This window comes from Apostichopus japonicus, chromosome 19 (genome assembly GCF_037975245.1).
Source record: "Apostichopus japonicus isolate 1M-3 chromosome 19, ASM3797524v1, whole genome shotgun sequence".
Classification (NCBI taxonomy): Eukaryota; Metazoa; Echinodermata; class Holothuroidea; order Aspidochirotida; family Stichopodidae; genus Apostichopus; species Apostichopus japonicus.
The window spans coordinates 5,185,533-5,201,346 of NC_092579.1; the positions used below are offsets into that span (position 1 = coordinate 5,185,533).

General features: G+C 36.2%; 2 protein-coding genes across 2 annotated transcripts in view; both read left to right on the forward strand.

The window, feature by feature from the left end:
* The first annotated feature begins 1,352 nt into the window (after positions 1–1,352).
* LOC139960404 (uncharacterized) lies at positions 1,353–3,373 on the forward strand. Its single transcript, XM_071958748.1, has 3 exons — positions 1,353–1,841; positions 2,026–2,252; positions 2,924–3,373. The coding sequence occupies exons 1-3, from the start codon at positions 1,640–1,642 to the stop codon at positions 3,107–3,109; spliced, it is 615 nt and encodes a 204-aa protein (XP_071814849.1). The 5' UTR covers positions 1,353–1,639; the 3' UTR covers positions 3,110–3,373.
* LOC139959744 (uncharacterized) overlaps positions 3,203–15,814 on the forward strand; it is a 178,470-nt gene continuing 165,858 nt past the window's right edge. Inside the window, exons 1-8 of the mRNA XM_071957569.1 lie at positions 3,203–3,289; positions 3,854–4,006; positions 4,717–4,765; positions 5,495–5,811; positions 6,210–6,387; positions 6,833–7,156; positions 8,419–8,648; positions 11,736–11,873. Of these exons, the coding sequence (XP_071813670.1) occupies positions 3,203–3,289; positions 3,854–4,006; positions 4,717–4,765; positions 5,495–5,811; positions 6,210–6,387; positions 6,833–7,156; positions 8,419–8,648; positions 11,736–11,873 (1,476 nt within the window). The remainder of the gene's footprint in view (positions 3,290–3,853; positions 4,007–4,716; positions 4,766–5,494; positions 5,812–6,209; positions 6,388–6,832; positions 7,157–8,418; positions 8,649–11,735; positions 11,874–15,814) is intronic.

Genomic DNA, 15,814 nt, shown 5'->3' on the forward strand with positions numbered 1-15,814 from the left:
ACAACCGAGGACCTGAAATTCTTTTGTTCAAGTCCTCGGTCGGATAGAAAAACAAACGCACCCACACACACACACACACAAACTTGACTGTATAGGTTAATAGGAATTAAATTTATTCAGATTCCACAGAAATCATATCATTTTCCGTTATTGAACAGATTTAAAGAAATGTATTTTATTTCTATATATAAATACATAGAAAACAATCTAACAATCAAGGTGATAAATTGGAAAATGTGATCTCATCCATTATTTTATAATCGGTTTTATCAGTTGGTTTGTTGTGTTGAGTGAGATCCTGAACTATATTTTTGGTTACTTTTATTTATTTTTCAGCTGATTACGGCAGATTAATGGTCAACGTTGCCCAAGATCTTACTCTAGACAGCACTCTGAAATTAGCAACTCTGTTCCGTCTACCACCAGCAGAAACTGATATGCTACGCCGGGTTTCCCTGATAGAGACACCAGGAATCACTCTGATTAACTTCATGAAGACAAGAAACATCATCAATATGTATGATGTCACTAACCTACAGAAGGGTTTGGTTTATATTCAGCTAACCCGAACAAATGAATATCACTTAGCTCCATATCAGTCTAAAGTTGACCCCTTTCAGTTTGAGGAAAACCAATTACCGCAACTGCTTGACTGGCCTGGTAAGAATGAATAAAATGATGTAATCAGAATAGATGAAACCAAAATACTACAGTACAATACAAACTCTAGAAATGTGTGTGAGTCGTGTTAATGTTCTGCTTTCAGGCAATTTGTTATTTTAAACTATTAATTATCACTGTGTATGTATGGTGAAAGTAATTACAAGGCGGATATTTTGACTAAGTATTTGTTGCCATTTGGTTAATTTCTTCATAGTAAAAGATTGAAAATAGAACAATGCTAAACAAATTAGGTCCCAAGGATTAGCCAATATTTCAAGGATCCATTTAAGCTGTCTGGTCACTCTCAGACATGATGCTAGATTCTTTTGATACTCCTGTTGTCAAATTCTCTAACAACATAAAACTTGTGTTACATATCTATTACATTTTATATTATGATTACTTCAATAATACCTCTTTCATAAATCAGTTGCAAGGCTTTTGTATTTTTGAAGAACTTTAGATTAGCAGGGAATGATTAAGTTTATCCATAGTACTTATAGGAGACAAAAGTCTAAACAAAATGATAAAATTATCCAGTATCACATCGAAAAATGCTACGTTAAATGGGCAAATTAAACACTTAATTATTCTCTGATTAGGAATTAATGTAGCTCAGTATGGCAGATTTGGTTTTTAAACATAAAAGCTTCATTTAATGTTGTTTGTGTTTCCATTATTCTATTTTCAGTTGACAATGTCAAATTTGACCCTGATAATGAATCAACTCCATCACAAGGTTCTGATGAAAGAGAGGAAGATCATGACCATAGTAAGGAAAGTTTGATGGAGAGAGAAGAGAGAGAAGTACCAAAACAAAGAAAAGATTCACAAATACTTGAAATGAGGCACTATCATTCATACATTGAACACAGGATCACGTATGAAGGTGGAACTATTACCATCATGGGGGTACATCTGACTATTCCTGAAGATGCTTTATCCTCTGATCGTGTAATTGCTGTTAAAGTGATCTATGATCCCACCATACACCTCCCTGGCCCCTGGCAGTGCTCGTAGGGGCAGAATGACACCTCTGATAAAACTAGAGCCAGAAGGGCTCACCCTCGACAAGCCAGCCCAGCTGACTATTCCTCACTCGGCTATTATCCCTGAGCCAGATCGACATGATGTTATAATCTTCACTGGTCTGAAAGACAAAGAAAGTTTAAAAGAAGGTAAAGATGGTAACCAATAAACACTTTAAAATGCAATTGAATAATGTACCAGGAGAAGTACAATGAGTTATATGCTGAGAATCAGTTCTGTTGAATTTAATATATATCTTATCTAATAGGGTCTTGATATATACTTTTTTAGGTTTACTCAATACTATACTTTATATAATATTACTTATTATAGGTGAAATAACTTGGACTGAAGAGAAATCTATTGATTGGAAGCTAGACCCAGAGAAGATCAGTCTTGATATAACCATCTTGAGCTACGTCTTTGCTAATTTAGTCGACCAAGAAACAGAACAGAAGCATATATTCCGTATTGTTCCATTTATTGATGGGATACTTGATGCCAATGATGATGTCTTAATAACTGTTTGTTTCTGTAAGGACAGTGATGAAGAGTACAAGGTGAGGATAATCTCTTGTTACCATGGTGATATATGTAGTAGCTTAGAGGTCAGTTCTGGTTTATATTATGATTTGTAAGTCGAGTACTGGCAATGTTACTTTATTTGTTAAGTGGTTATCATGCTTCACTGGCAAATTATGAAGTGATTTTGTTAAAGGTGCATTTGTGTGACATAATTTTGTTGATTCATCATAACACATCAAAAAGAAAAATCTGAAATTTGAAATGAAAATATTTAAACTTGACGTTGACATAAAACATGTGTCTGTCAAAAGTGTTTGTGCTTAAATGAAACTGAGAGTATCCCCATAGTCATAGAGGAAGAATGCTGATAGTCTTATAGAGGGCTGATGATGGTATTTTACTAACATTATATTTTATTTCTTCGGTCAAAATGTCATTTTCTTACAAAATATGTGGTTCACCTCAAAAATATTCAGATGGCCCAAATTTTTATTGTGGCTCAAAGTGTGCACAACAAGGATTAAGAGGGTTGGGGGCTCTGAAGAAAGAAGCAACATTGGTAATGTGAGGAAATAATGGAAACAAAGATGATGTTACTTGCTATAGCAGTATTGATCTCTCTGTACAGAGTGAAGGCACAACAAATTGTATAATCAACTTTCTGCTTGTTTCTAGCAATTTAAATCTTCATGTCCTTATGTTTTAGTTGCTGTTAGAGGACCACCATCCCAAACTGTGTCTAGGAAACTATACAACATCTCAAATTACCCGGACATTGAGTGACGGCAGAGACCATGTTTCTTACATTGATCTGATCATGTCATCACCCAGTGGTGGTTACCATCTAACGGGGGAAGAATCAACAAAAGTTTGTAATTGCCAATGCTATTGAAGTTTTTCTTTTAACATTACAAGACTTGTAGTTAAGGATTGGTTACTTAAAGTGGATCAAATTGTGTAGCAGTTAGAGTGTCGCCCTACAACTATGCGGTTTCTGGTTCAAAATCCCAGCAGGAACCACAATATAGGCAACCTTCTGCTGTGCAGTGTTGCTAAGCAGGATCTTGTGCGGGTTGGTATTCCTGGTTTGTGAATAAGGAAGTGAAGTTTGGTCCTATGTTCTTTTGTTCGGTATTGCGAATAGCTTCATTCACCGTGGCTTTACTTTTGGTGTCTATAATTCACCTCCGTTTGTATTGGAGGCAGTGTTCAGTTGTATTGTGGCACTCTCTCAGTTCTTGGATTGGGATGTTGATTAAATGGATATCCTGAGAGCAGGAATGATTGAGACAATTACATGTCTGCCTAGAAAATCTCTGAACATTCATCAAACAGAATGATTGTAATAAGCCGGTGTTTATCCACAATGACACGAATACCCATGGCTTGAATATGTTTCTTTATGGTTCCTACCAATTGGAACAATCTTAACCTAAATAATGTCATGTAGTTCTTATTACAATAGGAAAGTATAACCTTCACCAGCTGCCCATGAAATGTGAGGATTTGTACATGACAACATGTCTTGGCTCCTTACCAGCTTTTTGTATATCTTATATGTCGCACCTTTTCTTTAAATACTTAACAAGCATTCTCATCCTAAGTACATTGATCTTTAATATCTTTTAACCATTAGCATGTAGACATTGATTACCTCTGTGCTGCCAGTAGAGTCTCTCGTCAGTTCAGACTTACAAGGGACAAAGATGGAGACACTGGCATGGTTGATGTGAAATTAAAAGTATTTCAAAATGAAATGAACCAGACAGCCCTTATCCTCCAATCAAAGGTGAGTAATGTCTGTTGATTATCTTCCAGCTCTCATATGTCTCTTCATTACATCACATTAAGCAGCATCTTCTCCCATCTGCTAAGTAATGTCCTATCTGTTGGAAGTCTTGCAGCTGTTTGCAGGCTGATTGAATAATGTTAGTGCTGTGGCTGAATTATAGTTATTTGTTGGCATATTCTCTCATGGATGCTTTTCTTCGTAATATGCATGGTGGATGATAATTTAATTTAATTTAATTACAGCAGTGTTTTATTACTGTATTCTTATTTTTCAGTCACTCCAGTGAACCTGGTATTCTTATGTTTCTTATTTTCATCCTGTTTTCCAACTTTTTCCGACTCTTTCGTGTTGTTTCGTAAATAAGGAGTGCAGTAACTTGAAAGGCAAATAATTGCTGAAAAAGTGTACATATGACCTGTGTGTTACCACATACACAGGTCAACAGTTATGGGAAACTTAGGTACTAATGAATATTACATAAATAATAGGTATGCTGTCGTCAGCATTCCTTTTCCTTTTGGGATTTCACACATTTATAATGTGTTGTTCCATGTCTGTTACAGCCCTATTTTCTACATTACGTTCCTACTTGAAACCCTAATCATTCACAGGGGTGTGATAGATAGCCTGCATAATTGTATGTTAAATATTCTTACATTGAAAGTTTTCATTAGTCATATAATTTTTGTTTTTGGGTTTTCCTTCAGGTGAAAGACATTCTCTTATCCCCCGAAAGCCAGAAAATTCTGCACCCAGGTGAGTTTTTATGTTAAAGTGGAACAAATGGGTGGACTTAGCTAGTTTTAGAAGTCCACCCTGACCTGTATCTAAGTGCAGTTTGAAGAAGAAAAATGAATGCTCATTATTCGTAGACACACCCCAGGTAAATGTGTATTAGTGGAGATGAAAAAATAAGCACACGCAGAGCACATGGACCCAGGTGAGTGTCTAAGTAAAGGTGAAGAGGTAATAGCATTTGGGTTTAGCAGTAGACACACCTAAGTGTAATACTTACATCAACTTATTTTATTGGGAAATATTTCATCAACATAATCATTTTTGATGGAAAGAAATTTAATCATGCTGCTGAACCCTCCAAAAAAAGTCCTATTTGCATGCTTTCATTTTTAGTTAGTATGCTCACTTCCTACTTTGTAGCTCAAAGAAACCTTGAAGGTGAAGCTGTATACATGAAAAGAATTATGCACAAGACAAGGACTTAAAGTTGAAAGTTGCATGCAAGTTATGGACAGTATACTTAACAATAGTTTATAACGTGAGGTTGCATACCAGCATTCTCCATGCAGGTTGCATGCTTCATGTGGGCCAGTTGTGTACTTGTGCATGCTAACTGTGAACATTGTTTAAAGTTCAAACCTGCCAATCAATCAGCATGTGCTTCAGTTGCTCGTATTTCTACATGTGATATCTAGTCTTTGCTATATATTTTAGAATTTCAAGTGGATGTTATGTCCACACTTTCAGGCTTACACAAATATGAAAAGTTGAAAGGAGACATTGCCAAGCTTCTGGATAAACAACATTGGGCAAAGCTAGGCATGCTGTTTGGGCTCAGGCCAGCAGAAAATGAAACAATTCAGGAAGCAGCAGAATCTGGAAAGATGCTGATGAAAATTTTGGATGAAAGAGAACTCATCATGCCAGACAGAATGATCGGAATGTACGAAGGATTGAAAGCTATTCACTTTGATAAGGTGGCAAGACTGGTGCTGGAGTACATCGATACATCACAGGAGAAGAATGGAAAGGAAAAAAAAGAGGAAAAAGATGTTAACAAAATGGTTTGTGTTTTGTAAAAACTTGTCAAGACTATGAAACTTTAAGCTTGAATCCAACAATGGTTACTTTGCATAACATCAGAATCTTAGAATGGTTTAGTCCTGTATTTTCTGATATGAAATGTATCATTTTTGCTGTCATGCAAGTCACAAAACAGAAAATTAATTATTACTCCATTACTAAAAAGTCTTCCTATTACTCGTTGTAAAAGAAACAGGGCATTTAACTGATTATTTCTGCTTACATAAAGTTACGTTTGTAGAGATCAAGTGTACAGCAAGTCTGTGTAGAATATTCACTGAAGCCAAATCAAATGCAGTAATTAGTTTTATATCATTATGAAAGTATGACCAAGTTGTGAATTTGATAAACAATTTGTAATATTTCAACATTGTTTCAGGTAAAACTTCCAGAGAAACAGGAAGTATTCTCAAAAAGGGAATCAAAATCGTCAGTAAATTACACAATTTTGATAGAAGAGGGTTACAAGAGACTGGATGTCCAAAGAGCCTTGAAATTGTCTAATGGAAAACTGGACTTGGGAAGACGGATATTGCTACTAGCAAAGGAAGATCATGGTAAAGATACCCTATGTATTCAGCTACATGGGTATTTCTTTTAATATTTCTACCTGATTTACCTCAATGTTGAATCACACTCTAGGACCACATTTCAAGCCCTTGCTGTTTCAGTGTTTATGGAAGAAAAAGTATTTTTTATTTACTTTAGGAAAATTACTCACAAAATAGCTAGATCATATGAATATGATCTAGATACCTGAAATAAAACTAATTCTTGTTACTTTCAACGAAATATTCTCTTCAAGATCTCTTTTCATCAATCAGGTCAATTATTTCATGTCTAATGTTCACTGTCAAAAATTAAAATTATTGTGATTCTTAATTATTTTGTTTCTACAAGTAGAAGTGTTAAAGAGACTATTTTCATTAAATGTGTTGATGCATTGAAGTGGCATTGAAGTGGCAAAATCACTTTCCTTTATATATTACTTTTCTCCTCCAGAGAGGCTTCTTTTTTTCCCAGGATCCAATCTTTATAAGGAGCAGTACTTTGATCAGCATGGAGGAGAGATGTTTATCGCAGGTGTTATTCTCCTTGTACCAGCTGGGGCATTACACACTGGAAGGATTGTTAGTCTGTGGGTTTCTACGGAACCTGCCATTAATGGACCTTTCGCAAAGAAGAGTCTAAGATTGACTCCTTTTGTGAAATTTGGTCCAGAAAGCCTTACCTTTCACAAGCCTGTCACCTTGATTATTCCACACTGTGCTTTTAATCAAGCTGACCAGACGGGTCTTGATGTTTACTCTGGTGTATTACAAACAGGTGTGTTTCTGTTTCTTTTGCGTTGTGTTTATTAGTCCATTGATCATTATATTTAGTTACTTAAATTTGTTGTATCAACAGAGGTATGTATATGAGTAAGTGTGTTTGTATGTCACCCCTAATGTACTGTTTATGCTTGCTTCACTGTATGGCTGACCACTTGTACAACTGCTTGCAGATATAACAAACTCCTACTTTTGGAAAATGCCGTACTGTATCAACACTATTAGATTCCTGCATAACTGCAAAAGTAAAGCTGGGATGAAAGTCACACTTGATATGTGAAACCACATTAGTACAAGAATGCTATATTGGCAATAAAATCACTAAGCCCTCTGGGTGTCTAGTTCTGTGTAATGTAAAAATGATTTTCTCAAGAGGGAGGTATTGTCCCAACAGATTATGTTTGATCCTTGTTTCAGACGACAGGAATCTATGCAATGGTGATGGCATGTTTGTGTGACACTTGCTTGTATAAACAGGCAAGTGGCAAATTTCATAGTGGATTAACTTCATACTTGGTATGTGGATATGTATTATGGAGTACAAGAACCCTATTCTATTCTGTGAATATGTAAACATGATATCTCAAAAATTTCATCTTTCTTGAACTTCATACTTAGTACGTAGATCTATCTTGGTGAGTGTATGAACCCTAGTCAAAGTCACATGAGGTCAACAGGTGTCAAAATCTGTAAACCTTGTAAAAGTGACACTCCTATATTAAAGCTACAATTAATTTGGGAGTTCTCTGCTGCTATGATTTTCTTTTCTGGCTTTCACTTAATTCATAGACAAATTTAAGACAAATTTAGACAAATTTCACTCATTTGCTCTACATTAGTCTTATAGGTATGTGGAATTTTGAGCACATTTTATGGCACGGAATCACAAAGCTAACAGGTTTTTCAAGGTACCCTTCTCTTCTCAGTAGTACATTGGCCTGATGACCTCAATCATTTGTTCCACAAAACAAATTTGATCTCAATCATTTGTTTATTTGGGATAAATAAACAAGATCATTAAAAGAGAAAAAAGCACTTCAAGCTATGGCAAGCTGTAGTTAGCAACACAATTTATCTGGCAACCTTGCAATTGAAAATAAAGATATTGTACTGTTTTGATGTTCTTTGTATGCAGTGTTGCATTTTCTAACACAAGACTGTCCCTTTAAAATCATCTTTGGTATATTTTAGGATTGGTGTTCTACCTTTCAACATGTTATAAATACCTATCTAGCAAAACTTTTTTTAAATCTTCAGATAAAATTATCAAATGGAGCCAAGAAAGGAAACACCTCAGCTGCTCTATGAATAATCAGCACTTTGCAGTTGAAGCAGAAAAACCATGTCTCATTGGTCTTCATGTCCCTTTCATACCCAAGATTTTGAAGCGTGTCTGCGTCTTACCGATTGTAAACAGAGTTTCTGAATTGGGGAATCAATTGACAATTCATCTTTGGTTTCATAATGATGACTCACTGGAACGTAAAGTAAGTAGTAGATTTTGTCAGCTCGAGTGGTATTGCAATTTATCTCACGGAGTCCAGTTATCTGCCTTAATTCAAACTAAATTGATTTCAGAGTAACATAATAATAACAATAATAATGATAATCAGCAGTTATTTTTACGACGCTTAAGCAACCACAAAATGGGGAGAAACCACAAGGGCTTATGGATTACACCTTACCCTTCGGATGGCTTCCAACTCAATATTTTTACTCAAATTTGGAATCTTTTCAATTTAGAAAGTCATTTCAGATAAGAAAACTGTAGATTGCTCTTGGATGAAAAGTCCACCTTACTATAACCTGGCCGTTTATCTTATTCGGAAACCTCCAGATTGCTAAGCCTCCAGATTGCTTCAAATGCCATCGCCTTTACCCACTCGGCCACAGCACCAGTGGAATGATACAGTTTCAACCTGATGCCCTACAGACACAAACCTCTCTGAAAGTCAAATTGTGATCATATAGCAGGCGCGTATCCAGGATTTTCTAACCCGGGGGGCGCGAATTACTATCTAAGCGGAGCGCCACCATCGGTTGGGGCGGAGCGTACAAGAAAATTTCTGGTTTTGATACCCCCCACATCACCGGAAATGGCACTTCTCGGGCTTGAAAATGAGCAACCAGATGTACACTTTTGCCTGAGTACCAAGTATTTCCCAATAGTTTTTTTCCATCCATAACATTTTTGAAGATTGTCACCAGTCACACATCATGTTCGACCTCATTGCATGTCCTGTGGATCATTGCTTTTGTAAGTGATTCTACGTCACGGCCCACAATATCCGAAAGCCCCACTTTTCATGGTTTTAAGCCCATTATTTGTTCAGAATTTGAAAATTCACATTTCTCGTGAATAAAATCACTTCAAAACATACCCATAATGTTGCACAAAATTCAATCTATGGACAACCAGTATAGAAAAACCCCCTTCAACCACTAACAGACAGGTCAAAATTGCACGAGTAGAGGGATGTATGATGAAGAATGTTTGTCAGGAAATTTTCGAAAATTCAGACACAGTTAATTTATTGGTGTAGAAATATTGCAACCTCTTATAACGGCTATTATAAAACTTGGTTGAAGGAAATGAAAAATAGCAGATATTTCCAATATCAGATAACCGAACACTACACACATAGGCGTAGGAGGCGGGGGCTGCAGCCCCCCCCCCCAACCAGATTTTTTCCCCTGAAAATTCGGGCAATGTGCTGAGAATTTTTCGGGCACCTATACTGAAAGAAAAATTAATAGCAATGGTGTAGCTTAAGGAAATGAATAGTTTAAAAATTATCTCCTTGGTAATTCAAATAAAGTTCTAAGCTTGGCCGACTAATTCGCCATTACCACTGTAAAAGAGAGTTTTGACATAATTGGACCTGTATGCTTTTTCTCCATAAGACATTTCGTTGTTCACAATAGCATCCGGCGGTATACTGTGCAACTTTCACGGACCGTACGGTACACGATGCGAAGTAATGACCGATGCTTGCTTATACGATATTGACATTAACATGTTAAATGCGCGCGAAAAATTTTGGTTATATTTTTCGTGCAAGTCGTTACAGCCCCCAAGTCCAATTGGGCTCCTACTACACACATAGACAGTTTTGAGGCTGTTCACCCTGGAACATGCATTTTCATGCTCACTGATATGATGTGATATCTGCTCTTTGCTTTGCCAAGGGAGGGGCGAAGCCTGTAGGCAAACTATCTAAGCGTAGCGCCACCATGAGTTGGCGCGAAGCGTGCAAGAAAATTTTGGCCGAAAATGCCTCCCAGATCGTTGGAAATGACATTTCCCAGGCCTTGTAAGTTGCATCTAAGCATTGCCTTTTTTGAAATTACTAGCGATATCATAGAAAAAATTTGCTCGGGTGGGGGGGGGGGTGGTCGCCCCTTCCCGAAATGCGTCATGTTCCCCGACGACTCGGTTGAGTTCAAGACCAGCCACAGTTGGTTCCATAGCACAATTGTACAATTGTTTAAGGCGTCCATACACACACACGCGTTATGATAGACCATATATAGTATATATATAGATACATTAGTGAAAGAGGAAAAATGGAAACGTCAAAAATGGAGTTGTCGGTGTAAGGGGTAGGGTGAGGCGCACGTCCCCTCCGTAATCCTCGATCTGTCACTGGCAACCCTGTGTATATTATAGGGGTCAACGCTGTAATTATGACTGTTCCTCTTTCTCTTCCCGAGGTCTTGGCGTTTATCTTCTACTCCCTCCTGTTCTCCTTTTTCTCTCTTTCTTCTTTTCTTTTCCCTTCCTTCCTCTCCTCCTTTTCTTTTTTTCCCCCTCCTTTTCCCTTTTTTCTTCTCTTTTTTCTCTCCTCTTTTCCTTACCCGGGGGGCGCGCCCACAACGCCCCCCCCTGGATACGCACCTGTATAGTCAAGCAAGGGGTCCAGTGAGATTAGCCCGTTCAGGACATTGATGGTTGAAAATAAACTTTGTAGTGGATGAAACACACTGACCAGATGTCCTACGAAAAAATATGCATGTTCAATTTTGTTTTCGTCTGTGGTCATTGACAACTGACAACAACTGTTGTAACAGCCACATTTGTGAATACGTACACCTTTTCCAATATTAGAGTGCATAGTTTATATTTCAGAACATAGGCCATGAGATTATGAATGGTCTTTGATAATGCATCTGGCAGACAATCAATGTGTAATATATATAATAGTAATAACAACTCCCTGATTTCAGTTTATATTCCCCAGATTACATGGGGATTCAAGTCACAGGCTTGTGTTGTATAACAGAGCTCAGTGTTTGATAACACATTAGTTGGTCCAGTTAATCACCCAGACAAGATTTGGACAGAAAATCTGTACAGACAGTTAGACCTCATTGCATTCGATGTATGAAATATTTAAAGTAGCTGTTTGTTTTACCAAATCATGGCCACACCAGTTTTAATGAGAGGGTCATACTAGGGAGCTGTTATTGCTTCCTGATCATACATGGGACAATGCAATGGGTGCATGCATTGATGGTAATGTTTAAATAAACATTAATTATAATGTATTATTGTGTCATTTCTATTTTAACAGAGCCTTATCAATGAAGAAATCTATCAGCAAAAGGGATCCATAATTCATGATCCTGTGTCTGTTCAACTCCATTCTATGACTTCAACTTTACATGTTAGCACTAACTCCAGTACGTCACAGTGTAACCCAAGAAGAGTGGTTAGTATTGTCTGTCAAATATTCTTATTTATTTTATGTCAACATGTAGAGAAAGCAGGTAGTTCCTGTTCCACGGGTAATTTGCATTTGTTGGGAGAATAGTTGTATGCATCTGTTGAGTGGTATGTAATAATGCTAGCATATGTTATTATATTGTAAACTGTTGTTTTGTTTATATCATACATTAAAGGTATGCTGTATTGGCCCAAATATAGTATATAAGTAAGTAAAATACAGTAATAAGTAGGGTCACCTTTGGACAAAATTCTTAAACTATATTTGTTATCACCCTGGAGGACATTTACCTCACTGGGACATTCAAACATCTTGTGTGTTCCTTTAGAATGTCTGAGAACAATTTGGAGAGTAAAGACTTCCAGGAGGGTACTTTATGACACTTCTAGCAATTATAGCATGCTATAATTTGGGTCCTATACAGACTACTTTTTATTACAAATCAATGTTTCATGTTATATTGAAACTGTTTCTTTCTCAATTTGTCATGATACTCAATGAGAGTATCATATAGTACAGTGAAAGTTACCTCGCAGGTTTACATTTATCCATCTGGGTGAAGAGGGGAATTTCAGATCAAGTGCCTTGCCCAAGGTCACAGATTAAAAATGTGCAGGAATGGAACCTGTAATCCTTAGAATGTCAGCACATTAACTTTAACCACTTCAATGTCAACTTAAATGCCTTAAAGTCTAAAGTTTTATAATATAATAATTAAAGACCTTCTGATTATTCTCCTTCAAAGGATGTTGCAATGGAAACCCTATGGTTAAAGAACAGACACAAGATAGAATTCCATCTTCAGTATAAAGGGATCAAAGATACTGTCAATCTGGAAATAGAAGCAAGATATGGGATGTTAAGGTGGAATCTTTTCCAGCTTAGTATTCAGTTGCAGGTAACTTTATTTTGAATTAATGTTACAGAAAGAAATATTTGAATATGAGGAGAATGTCTGGTTCAGTTAATACTTGGTACTGTGTTGTAACTACATAGTATGTATATGTTCTTTGCATCAACAATGTTACCTCATTAATATTTATGAGTGGAAAATTGTCCAAAACAGTTTGTAAATACGATATCTTAACAAGCACAAGTTGAATCAATGTTATATTTGGGAGATAGATGCCCCATGATGAGTAGATGTGCCCCATTGTTCTTGGTTCTCATCTCATGAATATTAATGAGTGGGCAGGGCTTAACGTGAACTTTGGTTCATACTGGTATGGTCATGCTGGTGCACATAGAGCACATTTTCATGATGTCTCCAACTTCATGTCATTAATATTCATCAAATCGCAAGAAATGGCTTTTAACACACGACAAGAACGAAATGTTTCATGATTTCCATACTTGACATATTAGGTTTGTCACACTACATTATTCATACAATCAACCGTGTTGTTTTTTGGTTGCATATCATGAATTTTATTCAGTGAACATTAAATTCTTAATCAGATATCTCTGAAGTAGTATGTCTAATTAGCTTTACACATGTACTTGGATAATATGATGTAAGTATATAGATACATGCTTATGAGATCATAAAATTTGACCTCATTAAAATCCATGTCTTTTCTGTTTTTATAGTATGTCTCAACATGATAACACATTCCTTTAAATGTTGCAGCATTAGTCACTCATTTGGCTGGGCATAAGTTCATGAATATTAACATGTATGGCTTACCACACTATGTATTTCTTTAGACATCAGAACCACTGAACGTTTTCCTTTCTGTTCTATTGAAATCTCTACTCTGTCGGTCTTAGTTGATTAACTGATCTTCATTATAAAAGTTTGAATGAATATTTTAAAATGCCAGAAAAAACTTATAACCAGCTGTCTTATAGAAAATATACTGTATAAACAGTAAGTCCTAATTAGCATATCTTAAAAGTATTAGTGAAACTGCTTCTGGAGACATACTCTTCATTGATAGAGGTGAAATATGCACAAACTAATTTTCTAGGGCAATCATAAAGCTTTCCTCTGTTTCCTCTTCACAGATTGAAAAGTTACGACACATTGACCAAATCACATCTCCATTCCAGCTCATTCTACCTGAATGTGAGTAATTAATTACTTTAGCATGTTAATGCAGCTGAAGATGTTTCATTACAATGTTGCACTCAATACCAGATTTGTAAACTAGAACAGTTTCTTCAATATCAAGTTTTGAAAATAGCTGATAGTTACATATATTCCACCAGTTGAAATGACAACTACAGCCTGGACTCCTCTTTGCAAAGTAGGATTAGGTGTACACATCTCATATGTAAGGAATTGTCGGCAGTATGTAAAATGTTGATGTATGAATAGTAAGATTACATGTACACATCTCATATCAAAGGATTGCACCTAACTTGTGTATAAGTATTGATGTGTGCTTAGGTGTTAAACATAAGTATTGATACCAAAGCAACACACTTAGACTGAGTATTGATACTGTATTCAAGTCTCATTGCAGTGGAAAACAACAATTACTGAAATTCAGCCACCTGCTTTAAATATGCATTCTCAGAGTTAAACCAGATTTCATTTGTAGTCTCATTGAAAGCTTTTACGGTTTATTTTGCCCCTGAGTGTAAGAAACACATTTATGTTGTCTCACATTGCTGGTATTTTTTTGTTTAAAACAGGATTGGTTTAATTCACTTTATGTAGAGTTGCAATTTACTTTTTTTTTCAACCTTACAGCCATCATCAAATCTTTTGATCAGCTAAAACAGAACGTATCAGAACATCTTGATGTAGACCAATCTACCCTGCTGGCATATATTTTCCAACTTCCTGAAGAAGGAATTACTGATATCAAAAAGCACAAAACACCAGGAACTCTTTTGTTAGAGAAGCTGACCAAAAGTTCACTAATATCTCCCACAAATGTCACAAAATTCGAAAATGCCTTAACAGAACAAGGAAATGAAGAATGTGGAAAACTTGTCAGAGATTTTAGATGGGAAAATCCTGTAGTTCAAGCAACATTGTGCAAACAATAATGACTGAAATCATATTGTGGGTTATTGTAGGCAAGTAGATATGAACATATCACCAGTGATGATGTAACACTAACCAGGAACTTGTTCACTTGAGAGGGGCAGAGGAAGTCAGTAAGTCTTTCTGTAATCACTGTTAATTACAGTTGGAGCTTATTAAACAGGATTATATGCTTAATTACACCTGTATGAGTGACTTATATACAATATGCTTCTCCCCCTCTTACATGGTTATGTATGTAAATACTTTATGTGACTATATGCTCTATTCTTGGCTTTGATAAGCAAACAATTAAAAGTTACCTATGCATTCATGTCAGCGTGTGTGTGTGTATGCTGTAAGTTTTGGTTTCGATGAGAATCATAATCAATGCAGTCATGATGACTTGTGTGCGTATGTGTGGATGTGACACAGATGCCGACCGAAAAATTCACTGATTTCTTCACAAAATTAGAAAAAGCCCTGACAGAGAAAGAAAACGAAGGATGTGCAAGACTTGTCAGAGATTTCAGAAGAAACAAAACTGTACTTCAAGCAACAATGTGTCAGGAATAGATTTATGGCTTGTCAAAATTTTGCTGTGGGCACTTAATTAGCACCATCGTATGCAAACATATTTATTCGCAGATTGGAATAGGAAAAGCTTTCATTTTCTACGCTTAAGCCGTAACATTATTACAGATATATTGACAATATATTTTTCGTCAGGCCACATGGTGAACAAATCGCTCAAGTGTTTTTTTTTTTTTTTGTACATGTTAATTCATTTCATTACAGTATTAAATTTTCTGTAGAAGTCTTACAAAACCAAACATTTTCGTTTCTGATGGTAATCGTAACCTTTGTAGTCATTCAGGTGGATGAGTGTGTGCATGTGTATGTGCATGTGACGCCTTGCTTTTAAACATGATATCTCAATAAGGGAAGC

Bases quoted from the DNA above. Each gene is read 5' to 3' on its own strand.
- LOC139960404 (XM_071958748.1), top strand. From the start codon at position 1,640: ATGATCCCACCATACACCTCCCTGGCCCCTGGCAGTGCTCGTAGGGGC. The intron at 1,842-2,025 runs GTAAAGATGGTA...TACTTATTATAG, and splicing joins CAAAGAAAGTTTAAAAGAAG to GTGAAATAACTTGGACTGAA. The intron at 2,253-2,923 runs GTGAGGATAATC...CTTATGTTTTAG, and splicing joins ACAGTGATGAAGAGTACAAG to TTGCTGTTAGAGGACCACCA.